This window comes from Accipiter gentilis, chromosome 4 (assembly GCF_929443795.1).
Source record: "Accipiter gentilis chromosome 4, bAccGen1.1, whole genome shotgun sequence".
NCBI classification, from domain to species: Eukaryota; Metazoa; Chordata; class Aves; order Accipitriformes; family Accipitridae; genus Astur; species Astur gentilis.
Window position 1 is genome coordinate 43,357,572 of NC_064883.1, and position 25,321 is coordinate 43,382,892.

Consider the following 25,321-nt stretch of genomic DNA (forward strand, 5'->3'; position numbering starts at 1 on the left):
TTTTAATAGAAAATCACTTGTTGTGTTTTCAGTATACTCCAGACTTAATGTTGATCCACTTGCAGACATACTGTCATTACGTAGTGAGGGCACTTCATTCCTTTAATCCCAGAAACAGACGTGAAGAACAATTTGTTCACCTGCAGCTTCATTTATTTACGTAGTTCCTGGTAATACAGTGTCTGAATTCTTCCCCAGAAACGGGAGAGTAATGATTGCAAAGAATTAGAACAAAAGGATTATTTTCTTCCTTGTATTACAGGGGGAACAGAAATTTTTGTTCCGTTGGGTCAATGATAGGTCTCTATGACATGATTGTATTCTTTTCTATGTCACTAGCAGTTATTCCATAAAAAAAGTATAATATGCTGTAGTGTTTACAAACCTACTGAGATGTAATTGTGAATGCAATCTATATGCCTTTTTTTTTTTTTAGAATTCCTTTACTTTTAATTAATCCAGAAAAAACCCCAATATATAGGTGGCAGCAAATCTTCATGTATCCTCAGCTGTAAGCAAACAGCAGCTAATTTAGTTTCTCCATCACAGAATCATAGAATACCAGGCTGGAAGGGGCCTCAAGGATCATCTGGTCCAACCTTTCTTGGCAAAAGCACGGTGTAGATGGCCCAGATGGCCCAGCACCCTGTCCAGCTGAATCTTAAAAGTGTCCAGTGTTGGGGAATCCACCACTTCCCTGGGGAGATTATTCCAATGGCTGATTGTTCTCATTGTGAAAAATCTTCCTCTTGTGTCCAGTTGGAATCTCCCCAGGCGTAACTTGTATCCATTACCCCTGGTCTTTTCCATGTGACTCCTTGTAAAAAGGGAGTCTCCATCTTCTTCGTAGCCACCCTTCAAATACTGGAACATGGTGATAAGGTCTCCCCTAAGCCTTCTTTTCTCAAGGCTGAACAAACCCCGTTCTGTCAGCCTTTCCTCCTATGGCAGGCTTCCCAGTCCTTTGGTCATTGTGGCCCTTCTCTGGACCCTCTCCAGCCTGTCCACATCTTTTTTGTAGAGCGGGGACCAAAACTGAGCACAGCATTCCAGGTGTGGCCTGACAAACGCTGAGTAGAGTGCCGTAATGACTTCTTTCTCTCTGCTGGTGACGCCCTTGTTGATGCAACCCGGCAGCCCGTTGGCTTGCTTTGCCGCAGCAGCACACCGTTCGCTCCTATTGTGCTTGTTGTCCACCAGGACCCCCAGCTCCCCTTCTACAGAGCTGCTCCCCAGCTGGGTAGATCCCAGCCTGTGCTGCATTCCTGGGTTGTTTTCCCAGGTGCAGGACCTTACATTTGTCTTTGTTGAACTTCTTAAGGTTCTTGTTAGCCTGTCCAGGTCTTCCTGCAGGGTGCCTCTCCCTTCCAAAGTGTCCACTTCCCCACTCAGTTTGGTTTCATTGGTAAACTTCATCAGGGTACACTTGATCCCATCATCCAGATCACTTGCGAAGATATTAAGCAGCGTTGGGCCCAATATCAGTCCCTGGGGGACCCCACTTGTGACAGGTTGCCAATTTGAAAAGGAGCTATTTACTACCACCCTCTGGGTGAGGCATCGCGTTTTGTTTATTGTGCCATATGTGTTGTGGTGTTGGTAATGGTAACTGTGCTGGTTGCTGGAATCTGTAGGTACAGGAGATTATTATAAGGACAGTATTTCAATCTGAGTTTTAAACTTACTTTTCTCAGGGGTTGGTTTTCTGACTTTTCATATTCCATGGCTTTAGCTTTTAATAGTTTAGATAAAATGCTTCAGTGGCCACAGTACATTTCTTTTCTGCCTAAGCTACATAATAGTAGTGCAATCATAAATATATGAAGTAAATAAGGAAAGGTAAAGGTTTGCTTTGACACAGAAATCATGCAGCACAAGTAATTAACAATGAGTCAGTTCGTGATATTTTCCTATGTGACTTTATCATGCAAAGGTAGATTGTTGATGAGTTTTCTGGCTGTATAAACTGATACAATATATACAGCACTCCTAATATTTTACTGTAGAATCTTCCATTTTAAGAAAATGAAAAATGTTTCTCCAAGAACATATGAAGACAAATACATAATCTAGTATTTGTATATCGATATCAAACTACACACACACACTTGTATACAGAATTATGTCAGTAATTCCTCCATACTCCTTCATAGAAATTTCATTTAACTTAACAAGTTAAAAATGACATTTATGTCTCAGTGCCACTTCAGTGGAGAATTTGAAACCTTATCTATCCTTTCAGGTCATTTTGATGCTGCTGTTTATAGTTCATTCTCAAAGGAGTATTTCTCACTGTTCTTTTTGTTGAGTCCTCGTTTCTCTCAGTAGTGTCAGTTTTGTGCAAGGCACAAGCAAAATGTGGAGGACTCACTACTTTTTAATTTTTTTATTTTGAGATTTTCAAGAGAATAAAAAATAATGTTAAAAAATACACAATTCAAGTGAATGATTGAAAATTCCAACTAAAAAGTTGCCATATCTGTAGTTATGATTTTGTTAAAATGCTGCAAGTTCCACAGGAACTTGGGAGAGACGATGTTGGAGGAACATATTCAGATCAAAGGTAGCAAACTATTAAAGACTTTCCCAAGTCTTTTAACCTGTGCAGAGCCTTAAATGGCAGTGAGGAAAGGTTCTCTGCCACTTTTAATATCTTGAGGTAGGGTCAGTCCTCCTGTGAGCAAGGGGGTTGGACCAGTTGACCTCCAGAGGTCCCTTCCAAACTCAACTATTCTGTGATTCTGTGATTCTCCTTAATGCTGAATCCCCTACAAGAAGCAAGTATTTATCACTAAACTGAGCACACAGAATAAAGAATGGGGCTTTATAGTGGAATGGAATTCACGACCTTTAGGAACTGTAAAAAAATAAATAGCTGTTGAAGTTGATGCCTGACCTTGGATTAAAATTTTTCTATTGCTTTTCCAGAAAGACCATGGTTAATAATAAGTTATTTGGGGAAGCTAAATGGTGTTAGAAGGTCAAGATGTCCCCATGTTTCACAGCTTGAGCAAACAAAATTGGGGAAAGGCGAGCAGAACCACTTCACAGCAGTTGAGAAAGTTCTTTTGTCTCAGCTACAGAGACATACTACATTTGCTGCTTATGCAGCCACTGAAGTTGAAGTGCTCTCCTAATTTTCCATGTCCCTTAATTCTATCAATGTAAGGTGTGATAGGGATGTGGAAACCCTTTACTTCTCAGCTGAATAGTTTCTAAATGAGTAATTCTGAGCTGGCCAGCTGTGCTCTGACTGGGCAGTTCTGCAATGTAGTGGAACCACCTTGTGCTGAGTTAGATGGGCAGATACTAACTGTAGACCTCAGTTTCACCTCTGGTAGTTAAGAAGAAGAACACATTACAATGTTTGAACTTCTAGTTTTCATGTATAAAGCCAACCACCCTCCCTCACCCAATTAAAAGAAAAATAACATAGAAACTAGAATCAGAACAATGAAAGAAGAAAAAAGTGTAAAAATGGAATCAAAGACCCAGGGCAACAAAAGGACTTAGCAATCAGGACCTGAAGTTAAGGATATCTTGCCAATTCCATAGAAACTAAAAGGGAATGGCTATCAGACAGGCAAAAAGAAATAGGAATATCATTACATCAGAACAAAAATTTCCTCCTGCCATTAGTGAACAAAAGGATACAGCAGTGGATCCCATTGTCCAAAGGCAGAGATCTGTAATACAATTTCAGAAGCAAGGAAGATAATTGATTCTTCACTCATCCTTTCATTGTGAACAATCACCCTACTTATCCGGTTCTTCTAATTGCGTCTGCCATACCCTCCTTTGCCTTGCCATCAGTCTTGGCTACAAACTGAATGTGAGCTAGTGGTTTCCTTTCAGAAGTCTGCCAGTACAGATGGATATTTCAGACACTAAGGACTATTTTATGACTGTGTAGCTTGGCTTCAGATGCCTTTTCCAACCAAAACCCAAATATCTCTGATGCACTTCATCTCCACCACCAGGAAAGCAAGCGCCAGTGAGTTCAGAGCCAGAATTTCTCTTCCTGCAATAGTCTCTCAGCTAAGTTTGCCTTAGCTGGGCACTCTTTAGTGGTTCCCAAAATATCACTTATTATTTGATAATAAACCTTTTTCTAGCAGTGCTTTGCATTCTAACACAAATAGGGTAGGGTTAGTGAATTGCCATAGATACCAAGTTCCTTAGTGGAACATTACTCATATTTCATAGAATCTTAGAAATTACAGATGGAAAAGACCTTTTAAGGTCATTTGTTTCTATGGCAGATTATTCATTTCTATATATATATATTTGCTGTAATACTTTTTCCAGGGTTTTGTCTAGTCCAGTCTTAAATTACTCAGGTAACACCTCTCCCCTGAGAATATATTCCAGTGTCTAGCGTCCTTAGTCTTAGGAATTTTTCCCTTATATTCACCTTGCATTTGCTTTTTACTGCCCTGTTATCCACAACTAAAGTTGTTTTTTGACTGATCTTTCTGTTCCTTGCTACATATTTGCCTCTGTTAAAATACTTTTATATAATTTTCATGTTCATTTAGACATTTTTTGTCTAAAACTTATATTGCCTGCTTGTATTTTTATGTTTCCTGCTCTGAAATTTTGCTGTTGTTTTTCTGTTAGGTTTTACTGATTTGTTTTATATTTCTTCCATGTAGTTAAGGACTGGTCTAACTTTATTGCACTGTGAGTCTCACTAATATGGCATAAGAACAGTCACTGGCTGCTCAGGGCATGATTCTCAGCACTATAAAATCACATTAGTCCATTTGTCACTGCAGTTTATCACAGGCGTATGCCTTCTTACTTTCAGTTTCAAGCACATTGAATGCAAAATGTCTCCTCAGTGTTTTAGTGTGTTTTCCTCCAAATTGGCCTTTACAGTAGAATTATGAAGTCAGTCTAATCTTCTGTGGTAAGGCAATATGTGTTCCTATAGCAAAGGTACTTCCCTTCAACTCCCTGCATTTCTATGTAAGACTGACAAGGAACAAATGGCTTTACTTTGCTATCTGAACCACCTATGGCTTTCATCATCCTGAATGGAGATGAATACAGGTGAACCCATTGTGTTACTGAAAATTCCTGCCTTTTCCCTTTTATATGTTCTAACAAAAAGTCCCTGAAAGTTCACTTATGGAGCTAAGAGATCCTTAGAGGAATACAAAGTACTAATCTTCCTCAAAGAAATCCTTTAAGTCCTTTAAAAATATGTGCAGGTTTTTGGTTTTTTTTTTATTCTTTTCGATATCTGGGACTTTCAAAATAATATTTTGAAAGTGTTATGGTCTTTAAAGGATTAATACTCATGCTTTCTGTTATTAACAGGAATAAATGAGCTTATTTTCTGTGTGAGGACCAAGCCTATACCTGTCAGTTATACATGATTGAAACCTAAAACTGCCAAGATCCTCTCACACATTTTTATTCTGCATCATTCCTGGCCACACGCTGTGCTGATTTACATTAGAACATTGGCAGAGAATGTTGGCCATGAGTTTCTGAACAAGTCCAGAGCAGTATTTGACATTCCCTCCATCAGCATAAGCAACAAAGCAGAGCACAAGCAGTCCAGGAGGTTTCTGACTGCACTGATGATAACTTCCTGACACAGTTGATTGAGGAATTTTTTCCTGTGAGGGTAGAAAGTAAGTACTCATCACCTTGATAGCCTATTCTGTGAAATGAGGTCTGAGCTCAGATGGCCATATTGTTATAAACTAGAGCCTGTTTAAAATCAGTCAGAAAACCCCAACTGATTTTAGTGTATGCCAGCATACTCAGTGACATGCAGAGTATATGAGCAATGTCTGAGAAATTCATTAAATTTTTCCTGCTGTAAGAGGAAGAGGATGTATTGGGCAGTGGTGGCATTTCTGGGAAACAGGAGTTTAGTCAGAGTGCAACACTTCAGGCAGAAGAATGGAAAAGAATGCAGAGTTGGAGCAGCCTAGTAGTAAATTACCTTTGCATGTTTCCTTCCATCTGTGTCAGTTTGTGATCTGTGCAGGCATTGTCCTTAAGCTGCATGAAGAAGCACATGGCGTCATCTCAAGCTTTCGTCAATGCTTCGGTGTGGCTTTGTATACAGGAAGCACAGTAAGAATAGTGCAGTCGGCACCTTCCCTGAGAGACTAACCAAACCCTCCTGCAGTGTGTGCAGCTGCCAGTCGGGGAATAAGTCTTTATTTGTCTCTTGCAATTGGCAATCAGAAGAATGGCTGTCAAACAAAATGGGGTCATCTTTGGGGAATATGGATTTAACTAGCCTACATACAAAAACAGAGAGAGAGAGATACTGTAGTTGCCAAATCACTCAGCAGTGAAAACCTTCAAGTATCTGGAGTTGCATAACACCTTTTATAACATAATGCTTGGACCGGAAAAAAGAACCTAAAATAAAAGTAACTTTTGTGACTTTTGTTTTGTGCCAATGGATTTATGGCATCAGAGCCTTTGACATAACATCTGTGTGTGCTGCCATTTGCCCTTTTAGTATTTTTCCAGCACTCCATAGGAAGAAGCACTTTGCAATTACTGGAAATGGCAAATGGCTTCTGTATCATTTCTGTATTTTTGGAAAGGATGTAAAACTGGAAAGGTCCAACCCATTGCCTAAAATGCATTCAGTCATTTGAGAATTTGCCTTGTTCATGCAAATACAGAGGGAGTCTAGATCTTCTCAAATGTAAAGCAAGAACAGACAGTATACATCCTATTTTGCTCATAGAGCTTCACACCATTTCCTTTCACTGTGTCTACATATGAGCATTGGGGAGAGCACAGTTGGAAGCAGCATGAGAAATTACCCATTCCTTAAAAACAATCAGTTGTTTGTATGTAGCACAAGGAATTTTTGTCCCTCTATGTGTTAATCTCCCTAACACTACTTTACCAGGAGGTAAAATCTCTCTTTGCAGTATATGTGCTTACCAATAGGCTGTTATCTGTTTTCACTTTTTTTTATAAGAAAATGAGATAAGAAAACACCCCCACTCTTCAGTGTAAGCTTTTGTCGTCTTCCAATTTAACATCTGATATTAGCTTTCAGGAAGATAATTTATTTTGCTAAAATTCATCAGGTTACAGTGGTTTGGACTGTTAAAAATCTGAGGTTTCTGACAGGAATGTAAGGCCACAAAAATTCTACATCCTTAAAAATAAATGTCCTAACAGTTGAAGGCCAAAACCAGTCAGAGTGGATACTTTATGTACGACAAACAGAATGGAGGATTCTATTCACCTCCACTGATATGAACTGATTGAGTGTTGAAGTCTGGGAACCCTTCTCAATGCTTTACGTAGAGTCTCTTAGCTGGTGTCTTGTAAGCACCTTTATATAATGGAATCAATGGAATGGAGTTTTATTTTACTGATACCTGTTTGTTTTGCTGGCAACTGTTTTGAGTTGCTGAATGTAATTGTCAGTTCACACGAGTGCTACTGTGCTCCTTGAAAATTCCAATGTGGGAGTGTTGCACTGAAAAATCTTTGATAGAGTACAGTATGAATAAAGGAGCCACACTTACATTATAGTCAGTCTGGTTTTATAGCTGGAGATAAATATTCATTGATTGCCCATGAAACCATTCTGTTCAGGTGAGCCCAACTCATCATGCAGTTCAAACCATCTTGTAGCTCAAGCCATGATTATAATCATACTTTTTTCATATGCAAACCTTCTCAGCAAAGATGTAGCTTTCTCCTGAGTTGTCACTACAGTTAATAAAATTCAGCAGGACAAACAGATTTGTGTGTGAGCTTATTAGAAATGACCCTTGTAATGGCAATTTTTTCATTTAGCTTTTTTATATCTGTCAATGAGCCATCTGTTCATGAATTAATTTTTCATACTGCTCATGTGCCAATCAAATCTGATGCAGGTCTTAACTAAAAAGGAAATTTGGAGAAATTAAGTGTATGCGATCTGTTACCTTTGTCAACCAGACTTGCAAGCATGGCAGAATTTATATTAAATCTTCTTGACAAGGTCTTTTTCCCATAGAAATATGTTGCCTAGTATTGATTATGATCCGTTTTCTTTGCATTTTTACAACTGCTTTTAATAATTCTGGTTTTATATTTTTGCCCCAAAGCAGTGGCAAGCTGCATCGCATATAATGGCCTTGTTTACCTTTTTGCAAATAGCAACAGAGTCTAATTTTTTTCTTACCTACTCTCCAGATCTTACTCACTCTACCAAGAATGTCACATATGTCTGTATATGGCATAACAGCAAAAGACCAGAGGATTGCATTGTGACTTCTTGGCATCCTGCTGACACTAAATTATTACGCAGAAAAGGTATATGTCCAGTGGAAAAGCTGTTGTAATCAGGCAGTGAAATAAGTTTTACCAACACAGTCATCTTAAAGCCACCGATCATCAGTGTTTATTTTTTAAGCCCCTTTGTTTATTTGACCTCTTGTGTATGGTAGTATAAATAGGAAATAGTGGAATGTACATGCATTGTTGTGCCAAGAAGTGCTTTCTCTGCGAGTTCAGCTATTCTGAGTAAATTCAGTTTTCTGAAATGCATGAAGATCAGATAGGAATGTTCAAATATTTAGAGAAAGTACTGTATAGTATGTTTATAATGAAACTTATTTTCTTCCTGTCCCATTTTTCTGCCATGACGGATGACTTCCCCCTTCCTCAGTATTCTAACTGTATGGTTTTACATGTACAATAAATTTTCCTGGAACAGTAACCATCTGCTGAAATGGAAATTGCAATAAATGTCCTGACAGTGTTTTGAGAAACACAAGCTCTCCTTAAGGAGGGAACCTACACCTGCAAAAATACCCCTCTTAACCAGAAAACACCCTCCATCAATCTTTCATGTCAGCACTTTCCTCAGCTTGATGGGAATTCTCAGCCTTGACAATTCAAAGCACTTTGCATCCCAGCATTGGTTCTTCCTGGAATGGGTGTAGAACCAAATGTTTTAGACTTTCCAGAAAGCAATAATGTTACAAAAACTAGTACCAGGTGAGCTATATATGAATTGTACCATAGTTGACTTTATTTTCATTTATCGATCTTTTGAGATGAAACTACTGAGAAGTGTTTGATGTAGGCAGTGTTCTACGTGCCTGAACGTAGGCATATAGTGATATTTGAGACTCTAAGGTATCCAGGACATCTCATGAAGCTACGAGATATGATACAGTACCTATAAGAGACCCAAGGCCTTCTGAAGCAGCAACTGAGGCCGGATAGGATGCTGTAACCCGTAGCGCTGCATTCTTAAAGTGTTAAGAGCTCTGTTTTTGCAATACTAAATCAAAATAGGTTGACCTAGGAAGAAATACGTTATTCTCTAGGAAATAAGAGACAATAGTGTGCAGTCTCAGACAAAACAAAAATGTGGCTTGTGGTTATGTCAAAGTACAGTTAAGTGACATGAGTGCTTGGCAGAAAAACATTTTATTGGCAAATTTAGTGTCATTGAGACCCTTTCCCTCACTGGGAGGGATGAAATACTAGCAAGTAGCTAGCAGAAAGGAATATCAGCTGAAATTCAGTATTAGCAAAAAGCAAGGTGAGATCTGATTGTATTTTAAAAGATACCACAGTCAACTATGTTAACCTCTATATCACATTACAAGTACTCTTATGTTCAGTGAGAGCTCAGTACTACTTATGCCACTATACAAATTTGCTCTCAGTCCTCTTATTTATATTGACCTGCTGGGCATCCTATTTATTTTTACCTCAAGTCCCTAATAACATGGGTTATTCACTTCCATGTGTTTCTTTTCTTACAGTATCAAAGATTATCAGTGTTAAAGGTGCCAAAATGCTTTTGAACTGGAAAAGCCCTGAATATGATATGTCTGTGTTCTGTTTTTATTCATCTTTCACACACTGAAAAAGGAAATTAAGTTAATGGAAAGTATGTGATATGACAGCAGTTGTTGCTATAATAATATCGTGCATACAAAGAATGTTGCTGAGGAAATTATTCCATACTATTTTTGAAAGGACTGTCAGTGCAATACCTTTTTTCCAAAGCAAAGGCCAATGATGCAGTATTGCTCTTTTGGAAAAAAACCCAAACCCCATCATCTTTTTACAGTAGTTATTTGAAACTTTTCCTTGGTTCTAAATTCATTTTGGTATGAATTCAACAGAAAGAATAAACCCATCTCACCTCTGAAGATCTAACATTCTATTTAAGTTCTGACTTCATAGCCAAGTTTAAATGCTTAGTCCTTTTGTAGTTGTTTATATGAATTTTTAACATGTTATTTATGTAATATACAATTAAATCACAAGGGTAGTTGAACAACTGCTACCTGTTAGTGGATTAAAAAATTACCCTGGTAAAGGAAGCCAGTCTACCACCTATTCCCACTTATATTATTTGGATATTTCACGCAGTTTAATAACTAATTTGAATCTCATCCTGATCCCCATCAGGGATGTAAATTTTGTTATGTCCTGATCCTTTGAACTCGGAGGCAGTCACATATACTTGAATATCCTCACTTGAAATTCAGGACAGTATAAAATCTGCCCCTATATATGAGCTTGCAGGACCTGAGACATACTGAATTCACACAAAGGAAATGAAACTGATGTTGAAAGAGAACTGAAATCCTGAATCAATTGCAGTATATTGCTCTGTGCTGTTGGCTTTTCCTGATGAACTCCTGAAGTTTTGCTTTCTTCCACTGAAAAAGTTTTTGCTCTAACGCCATTTATTTCTTCATACAAAAATATGAGACTGAGCTCCTTTGTATAGAACATTTTAAAAACTAAAGGTGAAAGCCATTGAATGTGTTTTTATCTATCATCTTCTGCATCTTTTATTATCTCTCTCTCTCTCCACATGCACACACATACCCCGTGTATACCCCCGCCCTGTATATAGATATATGTACACCTATATTTACACACACATAAAAAAATATATCTTTGTGTGGGCATATTCCATATTTCTTCTTGTTTATTCAAACAACTTTTCTCATTGTAAGTGAACATTTGGTCATTTGCTTTTTGCTTAATTTTAATGTAGGAAGTCTCCAACATCCACTTACTGTAAAGAAGATCAGACGAAAGATGTCCTAGAATTAGGTAAGTTACGTCAAGCTTCAGTTTGGGTTTTGCCATCGTATTCTTTAGAACAGCTGTATATAGAGCCAAATATGTATGAGTTGCTTCTTTTGTAACCCTTAGTTGAGTCAGAGTAATTGCATGTGCTATTATTTCTTGGGTAAGACTGTGTGAAGAAGTCATTAAGAAGTAATCAAACAAAGGCTGGCTCATGTATTTTTTATCTGTCCTTTCTGACTAAAACTATATTTTCTTTTTTATAAAGCTGGATGACAAGAAAGTGTTAATTGTCATATTGGTGACCCCCTGGCACTGAGCCTGCTGGGGAAAGCAATTTTTTCATCCAACACATTATATGATTTTTTTTTTCTTTTAGTTGATGTTGAGGATGAAGAAACAACTGGAGAAGTTAGTAAGAACACAGATCTTTCAACACTGTATATGCTTCAAGTAGTATCAAAGGCAATTGATATTTCTCTTGCAAAAGTAAGACTAACTATGATGGTAAATATAAATAGATGTGTGAGAATGTTTTTTTCAGTTAAGTTAGCCAAAGCTGCAGTAGGTTGCTATGTGTTGCATGTTTGTCTGTGACTTAACATGTGCTGTTTCATTCCTGAGTATATTCCTTACTTGGTATTCAGGTGAAAAAGTAATGTAGGGATGCCTGGCCAAAATTCAGAAAAATATCAGAAGAGCATACCAGAATGCATCAGCCCACTTGAAGCACAGATAATAGCTTTAATTAATGAAGCTTGTATTATTTTATTAATGCCTCCAGTCAGTTATTCATGTGCTTATTCTCCAGTCCTTTAAATTGACAGTGCTTTAAAACAAGTTTATTATTCCCCTATCACTGTTTATCCTGTGCTTACCTTCCTCATTCTGACCAGAAATGGAAGCATTAAATACTTTTAATATTTTCTTTTCCATTCAGACAGAGGGAAAGAAAAAACAGAGAAGAGATGAGGGTGTCTTCCAATTTCATTTCTAGATCAAAGAGGTCCAATAACCATGCAAACCCTGAGTAGTCTGTTCTTATTTACTCAGCGTTACTTTAGCATGAATGCAATTTCTTCAGTGTAGCTATTCCTGAATAGCAGTGGTCTGCAGTTGTTCAGGGCCAAGTTCTGAATTTGGCACATGCTGATATGCCATCCGACATACAGCAGTTAAACATTTGAGTAACATTTATCTCATACCAGCAATTCTGACAGGCAAAACCGGCTGCCTTTTCTCCATACTGTGTTCAGCAGGGTCCTTTTCTCCCTAATGTAACCATTAGTAGGTGTTGCTTTTCTAGCTGTTAAATTTAAGTCAATATTCTGTAACGGTTTCATGGGAAACTGTGCCCCAGACAATCTGCATAAACAGTTTCCTATGCTGAGCAGCACACAGCATTGTGAGTTGAAGGAATATTGCAGGAAAAGGAAAAAATTGCTCCTTTTCATTTGAGTGTTGCTATTTACAGTATGTATAAAACAGAAAAGGGTGGTTGTAGTGAGTTAGTCATTACCCTTCCACACTCCTCCTTTCTTTTCTACAAATTACTGCAAGAAAACGTATCTATGTTTTGATTTGTTTTTAAAATGAGAACTTTTTTTCTTTCCTTTTTTTTTATAGGAATTAAAAAATCTTTTGTTTGGCTCTAGTCTTTGTTGCTTCAGTGAAGAATGGAAAATACAGAGTTTTACTTTTAATAACATACCACAGTTAAAATACGGCATTGTGCAAAAAAAGGTACTGTAAGTGACTTCTTTAAAGTGATCTTTGCTTTTTACACTGATTTTACAAAGGTTGTGTGTTTCAGCAGTAAAAAAAAAAAAGTCTTCTAAAGACTTTTCTCTTTCTTTAACTTCTCTAGTTACCAGTGGATGATGTGACCTTGTCAGATCTTAGGACACTGGAGATGGATGGAATATTTCTGAGGGAAACTTAAAGTAGCTACAGAAAGTGTGCACATATGTATGTGTGATGGGGAGTTATTTGTAGGGAGGAAGACAAGCCACTTCAGCTGAAAGCTAGTGGTGGTAAAAGAATAAAAGAGCATAAATCAAGGGTGGAGTTTAAGAGATAAAGGAATTGGGGGGGGGGCAGAGTTTAACAAGTTTAAGATAGAGCTTTATCTGTCTCAAAATGGGATGACATAGCAAAACTTGCCTGCAGTGCCTGGGAAATCACAAGGAGATTTTTGCCTCTTAAAGATATGGGTGTCACATGATGAGGCTCATTCCTAAAACAAAAGGGAACAAATGCCCCTGCAGTGTCACTGAGGCTGGAACTCTGGGATGGCTGGTGGGACCACCTCTTTTGCAGCCATGTTTCTGTAATTCTGGACTGTAGCCACAAGATGCCAGCTCCTCCCTAAAACAAGGTTTTCATCAATTCCTCGGCATCATCTACCAAGTGGCCCTTTCTAAAATCCCCAGGAGGTCTCTGTGGTGACCTGAGTTGGTAAAACCACCGTGCTATGACTAGGGTCAGCCTGGAAAGCACGTACCCAATCCATAGAAAGTTTTGGTGCTAACAAAGATCTCTCTGGTCTAGGGCATTCAGTGGGAGACTCACTCATCTGGTGTCTATCTTCTCAACCTTGCCTGGGCACCTGACTCTTACAGACTCAGACTGCAGTGCTTCAGACTGTCCTTCTGCTCCATATGCCAGATGTAGTTGGTCACTCTGTTTTCTCATCTGGCCGATGTGTAGACTCAGTTCAGACCAGGGATCACACGCAGGGTGCAGGATGTGTAGCTGCCTCCAGAATCAAACAGATCCATTGTAAAAATGCATCCTCCTCACCTACAGCTTAATGCTTTTGTCTCTGCCCTGTGACTCTGTACATATGCTTCGGGGACATCCATGCACCAGGTCTCTTCTCTTAAAGAGCAAGGATCTGAGGACTTCAGTAAAGACTAGGGAAGGAGTAGACTTTACAAAACACTCATCAAGCTTCTGCACTGATGCAGAAAATCTTTATCTGGCCTGAGAGAAGTAGACCATTATGTACTATACAGAAATGAGAGGAAGACAGGCTTTGGGGCAAGGACAATGGCTAATAAACATGTCATTAAGATGTTTAATTAACTTACCTTGTCTAATTAGGCTGATGATCTCAGAGAAAACCTGCTTATGTTTAAAGAAAACCTAGCAGAAAAAAGATACTAAATGTTAATTTAAACTCCAAAAGGAACCATGGCAGTAATGTTCACTGGTCCACAGCAAATGTTACTTTGGTGTTTCCAGACCCTGCTGCTAGAGAAAGGATATCTCATCACTTCTAGTGACTCACTGGCCATTAAATTTCCTACTGTAAATTCCACAACAGAAATGGTAAACCAGAGTGTTTTGCTTAGATGTGTTTATTTCAGATAGGTAATATATACCTCCTCACTTCCAAAATTCATTTCAGCTGAACAAATGTTTGATTCTCTCTTACATTAAGTTTCTGTGGTGCAATAAGAAGAAATTTAGAATGGTTCCTGTAATTTTTTCAACTGGGAGGCTTTCCCTGGTGAACTGAAATAAACCTTGTTTTTTCCTTTATATATTTCAGATGATTCACTCATTAGTTATGTTAAGTAACTATAGAGAGGTAGTGTTTGTGTAATATAAATGAGAAAATGGAAGGTATCAATATCTAACCTATTTTCTGATTACAGGACCTTTATTTTCTAGGTTGCATACTGTGCATACTGCATGTACCTGGAAGTCCCATTCCCTTAGGCTTGATGCCATACTTAGGACAACCTGAGAATTAAACTGATCACTTTGGTCACATTGCTATTTGAAAATAGCAGTGCTGGCTGCACTTTTCATTCTGCTCCATGGTTTTGAGAGGAGTTTGATAGATCCTAAACTGATTCATCACAACCTGGTTGTGATCTACGGTGGAAATCAGGGGCGCAACTGTAGCATATGACAGCCGTGTGATCCTGGGTTAATCTCATGCTATGGAGAGTAACAACAGCATAGACTTTGGCATGGGTTAAAATCAGAACACCGACTCTCCAGAAAACCTGCTGGGTGGACCACACTTTCTTACTCTCATGGTTTTTCTTACGTGACCTTGGTAGACAAAGCTGGCACTGATATGTCAGCCTATATGGGATGCTGGTTTAGGGAGGACCTGTGTTAAAGTAATGGCCTTCCTAATGTTAAGAGTGAACCCATTTCTGTGAATGGCAGCATGTGCTGACAGACACGTGGGACAGCATCTGTGGGATTTAATATGCTGAATCTTCTGTTAAATTGCAGTAATTCCCAGTACTACCAATTTGATGTGTGGTATTGTGGTATCTGTGATGTTAGTCTTGTGTCCTGCATAGCCTGCTCCGTTCATGCTTAGATGTTCCAGACAAATGATGGTTTTTCTCTGACTCCTCAGCAAATCACTTGAGTAAATAATATGATATGAGGCACCTGAGAGAGAATTGAGTGACAAGGAGAGTTATGCTGGATGAAGTTTTCTAGACAAGAAGAGGGCATACCATTTGCTTCTCAGGACAACTTGTACAGCTGTCTCTGCCATATAGTTAACCCATAGGAACAGGTCTTGGTCGTGCAATAGGGTCAGGTGGGCTAGATGGCAGGGAATAAGCAAGGAGAAGGAAATACATTGCTACTCCATCCCACAGTCTTTCAGAACAGCTATTTATCTATTTTCCATAAAGTTTAAAGTTTATATGGTATTTATTGGTATTGTGATTTTTTTTTCAACATGAATAATTTGAAAGGTTCAAACTTCATTCATTTTCTTTCTTCCCCAGTTAGATAGCTGCCTGGTGCAGAGGACTATACATAAAACTGAAGTTTTTGTTTAGTGATGTAAGTGGGAACTTGAGGGGGGGCATAGTGCTCAGAAGAGGCAAAAGACCAAGGCTTATTTTCACCATTTGGAAAACAGTCAGATTTGATTTCTCTTTGGAAGTCAAGGTACACTGTGGCTCAATAGGGATCAGGAGATCTTTCATTTGTTTGCATAATCATGGAACAGATTTTAAAAAACCTTTCCTTTGACAATATAGATGTCTAGGCATTTCCAGGAAAAATAGGTGGGAAACAATACGAGTTAGTAACACTGATTTTCACTGGCTTGCAAAAAAAACAGAGTGACAGAGAGTACTACAAAGTCATGGATGGAAAGAGAGAGATGAAAGAATGGCTTAAGCCTGAATAGAAGCGCATGGCTTGCAAAAGTTTTCACCAGCATCAAACAGTGCAAATTGTTTTGTTCATGGAGTGTCCCGTTATTCCCCTCAGGGTGGCCCATGTGGAGTACTGGCTGCAGTTCAAGCTTGTGTCCTACAACAGCTTATCTTTGCAGACAGTAACAGGAATAAAGACACTCGGTAAGTCAGCAGTTGACATCAGAAATATTTTCCATACAGAATTATTTTTTTTCTCTGCTGCAGCCACTGAGGAGCCTTTTGAGTTTGAACTTATTGAACTTCTCTTTGTCTCTGAGAGAGAAAGAAAGTAGTATATGATTTACTTGTATTTACTTCCCTTTCAACTGTAGGAATTTAGAGGTTGATGTTTTATTTGTAAATTACTTGCTTGTCATTACCCCAAGAAGCTCTCAAAAAAATCCAACAGCTTGAATTGAGGCCAATGAAAATTATTTAACCTTGAGATCCCATAGAGATATGATTTCAAAGAAAATGTAATCAAGGCTTGAAAGACCATGAAATTCATGCAGCTTTTGACACTATGAATCTCAAGGAGAGTGAAAAATTAAAGTTACAGCTATAATTTTTTTTCTTGCTACTGTTTGATCTTTCACAGTTAAACTCCTTAATAGAATTGGAATTTAAATTCTGTGTGTGTATTTTCTACTTACTTTAAAGGAATATTGTTAAGTATTGCTAGTGTCAAGGAAAATTGCTTGCACTTCTATAATATTAACATACCTGTCACTTTCCTAAAGGAACAGAGCTTATTCAATGAAATGCTGGAAAATAATGTCTAAAAAAATTACTGTATTACCAGACTTCTTGTATTCACCTTTTGTTTTCAATAACAAATTAAGTCCATTACAAAAGAAAAATTTTGCAAAGATTTCCTGTGCTTTATAGATACAGTTTGTTGAATAGGTGCAACAGTATTTTACTGGTTTATGCTGCCACCACCTTGTGTTATTTGTGGGTGATACACTGACCCCAATTTAGTCAGAAGAAAATCTTCCATGCTGAGAATTTTCTTGAACTTCATTACCTTACAATGTAAAAATGTTCATCATGTATAAAAATTTGGACATAAATATACACTTTTTCTGCTTGGAGCTGTTTAGGAAAGTGACAGGGTCTCTGTTGATTTTTCTTAGTTTTGTCTGACTGGCACTTAATGTAAATTCATTGTTTGGGCTGTTTTCATCAATAATGGAATGAAACAGGCACCTGTAGAACGATATTATTTGCCTTCAGCACCCAGGATGGGAGATTACAGTTAATCAAAGGATTACCAGGCCCTAGGGGGTCCACACTGGTGCCCAGGTCCAGTACTAGTGTGTAGGCAGTCCTGATACAAGACACCTAGTAAGCCAGTGGAAATGTTGAAAAACAGGCTTAGTCTAAATACAATACTGAAAGTCTTATCGGTACTACTACTATTGCTGTTCCTAGTTGTTATTGGCACTGATTGCCAGCAGACCCCAAGACAAGGGCCAAATAAACAAGATGCTATGAATTCATCACTTGAAAATTGCCTGTTCCTTGAAGTCACTTAAAGGCAGTTAGGATGGACTGAGATAGGGTCGGTGTTATAATATATGTGCAGAGCGTAATGTCAAGTTAATTCTGCAATGTTATGCGGTTTAGTTTTTTTCTTCTTCTGTTCAGTTCTTTCAGTACATCTCATCTGTCTGTAATTCCTTTCAAGGGCCTGCTGTTCAGAGCACACTTTTTAAAAGTGCAAAAATTAGCTAGCAAAACTTTATTATTCTAATTTAGATTATAATGAAAGAAGACTTTTCAAGGCAGAATGAAGCTCTTGTCCACATAAAAGAGAAAACTCAGAAACTTGCATGCAAGAAAATCAATACATATTTAGATTTTATGACCAGGAATCTCCACAGAATTCACCGAAGAATTATTTCTGGTTGTGAAAGCCAAGAATTTGTTTCAGCTTGGAGGACAGCCTTTGATCATCTGCTTCTTGGTCCCTTTGAGTCTCAGGTCATCCTTAGTAAAAATAGAGATGTTAACCTTTTCCTCTTTCAATGTGGTTCAGTGATTGTAAATATCATAAAATTATGTGGCACCCAAATAAGTGGATTAAGGCCAGATTGTTTAAACTATAAGTGTCCCCACTCATGCCAGTTAGAAACTATCCTATTTACTTGGCAACATTTGCCTCTCTTATTTTTCCCTTCCTATTATCCACATGGTTTTAAAATTCTTTTTACATATTTTGTATATGAAATATGATGCTGAAGTATGCAGAAATTCTCTGTGGGATTTCAGGTTAGCAGGTGAGCTCTTTGTCTTTATGCACAGAAATGCTAAAAGCCTCCAGGCTCCTGAAAGTGAATAGCAAGATGGACTGTTTTATTCATGAGATAAACATATTTTTCTTATGATGTGTTTGCCATAGGCAGAAACTCTTAGGCAGAAAGAGAGGGAAGTCTCAGAGCTTGAAATGAGAGGATTAATATTCCTTTCTAATTCTAACCTGAATTTTCAAATTACTAACCACTTCACAGTAAGTGTTTGACTTCAGGCTTCTTCGACATTCAAGAAATAATTATCATGTCTCCTTCTTACTCTGCTACCTCTCTCAGACACGTAAATTAGTTGCTATGCTTCCCAGAAATTTCTGAGTGTCCGTATTAGAACACAGGCAGAGATAAGAGAAAGTTGTGATTTATTTTTTTTTTACTTGAAAACTCTCACCAATTATTTCCCATATCTCACATCCTTCAGAGGGAGAAACATTCTCTAAATGAACATTATATTCAAGGCAGACATTGAACTTGAAAGTCTGTTTAATTTTTTGATGGTTGGTGTTTCTTGTTTTGTCTTTTGAATTATTAGTTCTTTTACTGAAATGCTGGGAACAGGTTTTGACATCATCTCCCATGCTGGTAATACTCTTAAGACTGATAACATCTGAATTTCAAAGACTGCCATTCTTGAAGCCACTAAAGAAAATTCCAATTCTGTGCTTCCCAGGGGCATGGATCTGTTGTCCTCTTCTTCAGGCTCATGGATGTTGGGTTTTATTTTTAAATCTGCCACTTTTCCATTGTGTGACTTTTGGCCTCCTGGTCTTTTATTTCTCCATTCACACCTTGGAAATTAGAATAACAAGAGGTATTAGAAGACTTCACAAAACACAGCTTGGAGGAAATGTGTTGACAGCATTGCTTACATATAGATCAGTAGACTACTGTAAGCATCTTGTAGTTTTGTACATCATTGTGTAAGTTCCAAGCCAAGCATCTAGGTGAAGACATTTCAGAAACAGTGCGACTTCATAGACCAATACTAGGTCAGTCACCATAATGTTTTAGGTCATCACTTTGGGCATACCTTATTAAAAAAATGCAAGCATACTGTTTATTGCAGATAGTACTTTAGATGAAGTTTAGTAGTAAGTAAGAACATTATGTTGTTGACAAGAGTTAAGAAATAAGAACTTAAGAAAGAAATAAAGTATGAAGGCCTTTATAAACTAAACCCCATATTTAATATATAAAACAATCCTGTTACAGAATATTAAAACAATTTTATTACAGATTTAAAGATGAATTAGCTTCTCTTGTCCATTATTTGGCAATACAGTATTGTTCCCTAAAGTACATTTACCTGGTTTTTTTTGTCCAACCAATTACAAATATGTAATCTGAAAGAGCATCCACTATTTTTTTTTAGAAGATTAGTTTCCAGGGTCTGACTATATATCTGTGTATAATCAGTTCCTGTTGTTGATCATACCTTAGTCTTCTCTTGATTTTGGTCCATTGGTCTTAATAACAGTTTTGTTTTAACCATTCCTTATAAATCAGACGCCATTTTTAGTATTGATCTCCTAGAAATAGAGATTGTGCATTTTATCTCTTAGGTTCACCTGTATTACAAGGGTATTGTTGTAGAATATATAGACATAGGCTAGCAAGCTTACAATTGCTTAGCTTAAGTACCCATAACAGCAGTCTAACCATCATTATGAGCAACATAAGCTCATCCAGATCACCCAAATGCAACACACTGCTGTTAACACTTGACATAGGTGAATTAACTTCCCTCAAATTTCTGTTTTGCTTCTGACTTCAGACGAGACCTACCCACTGTGCCCAGTTTGTTTTACTAGCAATCTAAAGAGGAAGTTGTTCTAGATACAGCTCTATTCACTGGATCTGATTACCTTCAGTGAGATCCAAGGTACCTTCTTGAATGCCTAAAATGAGATTTAAGGTGGTTCACCTCAAAGAATGGTTCCAGAAAGTCCATATTCCAGTGGTAACTTCAGTTGCATCTCCCTCCTTAGAGCTCTTTAGGTGCTGAACAACAGCATCACATCCTCCTATCACCTGTTCAGTCTAGTGCTGAGAAGTCTTCATACTGCATGCACAGTGAGTGGTCTCATGGCATTTCATTCAGATGCTTAATCCTCAGAGAAAATTCAGATTCAACTGTACCTTTACACCTGGTACGTCTTCTCAGTAACAATACTATCTTCCTGTTCGGCTCACAGGATTTTTTTGAGTTGGCCATCCAAGTTGTCTCTTTTCTTGACTACAGAAGGAACTGAGGTACCTAAATGATTATTTTGTAAGGCAACTTGCCGGAGCCTCATTATTAGGCATCACAACACCTAAATAGTCTCAGAAAATTGCTTTTGTGCTTTTAGATGCAAACTGGCTGTGAATCTATGTATACTGTAATTGGGGCAGTTTGCCCTCTAATGAGTAAGCTTCCCAGTACACATTTTGGTACTTGTCTATTTCTTCCATTTCCTGGACTGCAGTTGTCTTCAGCCCTCAGAAGCACACAGGACCAAATGCCTCACCATGGCTATTGCAGACATATTGTGGCGTGCAGGAGGCAATGAAAAAGCAATTGTTGCACTGTAAGTAGGAGAAGCAGTTTTAGTTATTGTACAATGCTCTTATACTTGTGTCTGTTATATATGTACATAGTTTACAAAATGAAAGTTTTGTAACATGTATGTATGCAGTCTAAAATGGCTTAAGGAGAAAGGCAAAATGTAATTTCTGCTGTCTCACTAGCTTGGACAAAACAGTCAAATTCTTTGAAATTGCTGTGAAAGATCCTGTGGATTTCATTGAGGCTAGGATTCCTCCAAAACCATTATCAAGAGTTATTTTTCCAGAGGCAGCATTTTACTCCAACAGTTTTGTATTGCAGGATATTCTATTGTGTCTTTTGCTGTAGCTTCCTACTAGTTACTTAGTTTATGCTATGCAATTAAGCTGCTTGTACACAAGACATCTAACTTTTAGATTTGCTTTGGCTGTACTGGATGTGACATGATATTTTAAAGTGAGCCAGGTTTTGTGAGAATAGGTCATTCTTTTATTAGATCAACTAAGATAGCTGAAAAATAACGGAGAAGCTTTTGGGCACAGAAGTCCTTCTTCAAACCTGAAATAGAAGCAGAAAATTCAAAGACATTTCAAATGATATTTTGCTTATTTTACATCTATAAAATGCTTCCTATGTGATGATATTGTACATATGTTCTTCTTGTTTTAATGTCATTGCTTTAATATTCTTTTCCAATAAAAACTGTCATTAACATCTTAAACCTATATTTATCCTCTTTCTGTATAAAGAAACTTGTATTTGATAATAAATAGACTGAGAGAGCACAGCATAGCTAAAGTATATGTTTCATTGATAAAAGTTTGTTTAATGTGTAATATGAACTTATTATGCAAGAGGTCCCTTTTTAAAAAAAGTGGTTAAAAATAATAATACAAAATCTTTGGCTCATCATTCAGTTAATATAACATCTTGATTTCTCTTTAATGCCATTTTGTTCCTTCTAACATGAGCTTTGGTTTTGTCTGAATATCCTCTTCAGGCCATCAGGAAGACAGCAGTTCACTCCCATAGGAAAATACAAGGCAGATGGAATCTTAGAAACTGTAAGGCTCTGTGTAACTCACAGTAACACTGTCCATATATCCTCTTTCTAGATTTTCTTATTTTAGTACAATGAATCTGATTTCCATTGCTCTCTTAGTGTTTTAAAATCTTTTATGTCAAATTAGTTAGTTGTGATCCAAAAACCAATAGGAAGTAACAAAATCCTGTAGTCTGGCTGGCTGGCTCTGAGTTGTCCCAGTGTCTGTGGGCAATTGGGCTCTCTGAAGTCCTGTTCGTTCCGTCTACTTTTCAAGCTTATAAACTGTGCCTACTTTTATTGATATGCAGTAAAAGTGAACATGGATCCTTTCAAGTTGACCAGCATGGCTGTGAGCATCAAAAGGCAGTATTTTCTTCTTGTCTTACACAGAATTCTTTGCCTTTTTTTTTTCCTCCAGAAGATCTAAATGGCAAAATACTTTCCAGTTATGCCTTTATTTCCATCTGAAGCTCTCAGATGGCTTTGCAAACAGTGATGCCATAAGCCAGGCTTTAGTGGTTTAAGGAAATATTACTGGCCTCCTAAATGGAGGAATGGATGTGCCAACAACTTTTCAGAACCAGACAGTTTTGGAACAACTGAAGGTGAAAACCTGTATAAATAAGGTGAATGCAGCAGAAAACCTTGCCTATAATATGCTTTTCCAAGAGACAAGGTAATTAGTACATTAACATAATTCTCAGCTGCTGACTATTTCAGAGTGCAACTAGCACCATTATGCTGCCTCTAAGTACTGCTTATCAAAGGTCATGTGGATATAGCCACAGTGAAAATGTGATGGAAAGGAATATAATCCAGACTGCTTCATCTTTCCTCACACAGTATCCGTGAGACCATCATTTCTGTCAAAATCTGAAGATGGAAAAAATGACAAAGAATATTGAAATAAGGGCCTGGATCTGTGAACTCTCCTGAACTTCCTGTTAAATAGGAGTATTCATGGGCGTATTCTCTGATTATGATAAGAAGTGCTCTGATATATGCCTGCTATAGATGGGTCACCACATAGGTATAAACTCCTAAGCTACTTGCCCATTCTATGTCTTCTAAAGCTGCAGTATTCCTGTGTTTGTTCTAGGAATTGTTTTTCATTGCAAAAACAATGCTTAAAGTTGAATCAAACTGTTCAACAAATTTAAAACCAAAAAGAAGCGGTATTTAAAAATTCAGAATATACGAAGTGTGGAGAATCAGTTTTATACCAGGTAGCAACAGAAGTGGTAGATTTCTTTAGATCTTTATTCCATTTTGTTTATTCAAATTTTTCCAGTTAGATTTAAAGTTTTGGCTACTTTACTTTAGCTTTCAGATTATAAAAATGAGTTGTTATTGATTCAGTTACTTTTTTTTTTCTTGTTACATTTCTTCCCAGCTAATACTACATAGTGCCACAAGATACGAAGATCTGATTGTATTTCTTCAGCAAAATATTCATCAGGTACTGTGTATAGAGAAGATACTAAACCTGTTATAGTTCAGGTTTCTGTGTTTATCAGTCCCATATGATGTCTTCCGAACATTGTTTCAAACACTATATGGACATGTCTTGCATTTTAAACAAACAGAGCAACAACTCAGTTTTAGTATAAATGAGAACAATTCTTCCAGCTTTTCAGTTCAATTTGTGTATCTTTAGGATTGGACAAAAAATGTACACAACAAACAAAATAAAAATAGTTCTTTTCTTTTTCAGTTTGAAATTGGTCCCTGTGGGTGCATCCTTCTGACTGTGTCTGTCATCTTATCAAGATCTATCAATCTGTGAGTGTCTTTGTATCCCTGTTTCATAAACTGCAAAGCAAACAAGCTGTGCAAAGTGAGGAAACAACCATGATGTACTTAACTCCCTGGCCTTTTTAATGTGTCTTGATGTTTACTCTGATAAATATAGGGAAGTTATGCAGATTTACTCACCTAATCTTGTCTTTTTTTGTTGTATACACATGCACTTGTGTCTGTGTATATATATATATATATATATATATATATATATATATATACTGTTAAAGTGGCAGTGATCAGTCCACTGTATCTGATATAAATGACTCCATCAAAACATTAGGCATCATGTCAAAGGTAGTTGCCTATGCTCCCTCTCTTGACAGCTGAAAGCAAGACTCATTTAGAGGGTTATTTATTTCACATACTTTAGGTATCTGTCTTAGGTAGGAATGAATAACTTGCTTGTGATTCCCCAATCTCTCTCGTCAATGATAATGATAAAGAAAGGCTAGTATAAAATGGATTAGGCAGCTAATTTTTAGATGGTTATAAGTAAGGTATGACAAATCTAGTCTCAGTTTATTGGTGTAATAAATACGCTGAGCTCTAACTAAGCAGTAGTCATTATAACCTCTTTTAAAACCTCATTGAAGCTTGCCCAAGCACAGTTGCAGTTATTTGTGCTTTTATACAGATTAAATGTATTTCTGTGGTACTGTGAATATCACAGTGGGTCAGAATATAAAAATTTTCTTCATTTTGTCAAATTCCACTTTTTAAAAAATGTCTTAGAGTTATCTGCAAGTGAAAAAACTGTTCCCTGACAACTTGGAATAACAACTGACAATAAGAGAGCAGCTTGTGCTTGAAAACAGCATGGGTTTGATTTATGTAAGCTTTTATTTCTAACATCTCTGTATTGTCTTGAAAATAAATAGCAACTTAGTCCAAATTTGTGATACGCATTCGGTTGCTCACCTACTGAGATTCCTACAAGTGTTTACAGATTGGGTTTTTTTTGTTTTGTTCTCATTTCTTCATTTCTTTTGCTTATGGTAACACTACAGGCTATTGGCTTAACTCCACTTCTGCACTCTAACACAAATGATGTGATAATTTTATAGCATATGTCATTTATTCTTATTTTTCTGAGCTAGTTACAGCAGAGAGGTCCAGATTAATAAAGGTATTTCATAGAATCATAGAACGGTTTGTTTTCGAAGAGACCTTGAAGATCAACTAGTTTCAACCTCCCTGCCATGGGCAGGGACACCTTCCACTAGACCAGGTTGCCCAAAGCCCCATCCAACCTGGCCTTGAACACTGCCAGGGATGGGGCAACCACAAGGTCTCTGGGCAACCTGTTCCAGTGCCTCACCACCGGCACAGTAAAGAATTTTTCCCTAATATCTAAACTAAATATACCCTC

The 25,321-nt window shown here is 37.5% G+C and overlaps 1 protein-coding gene across 3 annotated transcripts in view; it reads left to right on the top strand.

Moving 5' to 3' along the window:
• MINDY4 (MINDY lysine 48 deubiquitinase 4) overlaps window positions 1-25,321 on the top strand; it is an 84,132-nt gene that overhangs the window by 13,298 nt on the left and 45,513 nt on the right. The window contains exons 6-13 of one of the 3 annotated variants that reach the window (XM_049798711.1): window positions 11,021-11,079; window positions 11,435-11,544; window positions 12,682-12,798; window positions 16,318-16,406; window positions 21,025-21,126; window positions 22,105-22,168; window positions 23,543-23,608; window positions 23,864-23,931. In XM_049798711.1, coding sequence (XP_049654668.1) covers window positions 11,021-11,079; window positions 11,435-11,544; window positions 12,682-12,798; window positions 16,318-16,406; window positions 21,025-21,126; window positions 22,105-22,168; window positions 23,543-23,608; window positions 23,864-23,931 — 675 coding nt within the window. The remainder of the gene's footprint in view (window positions 1-11,020; window positions 11,080-11,434; window positions 11,545-12,681; window positions 12,799-16,317; window positions 16,407-21,024; window positions 21,127-22,104; window positions 22,169-23,542; window positions 23,609-23,863; window positions 23,932-25,321) is intronic. The other 2 variants (XM_049798713.1, XM_049798714.1) reach the window with 2 other exon arrangements.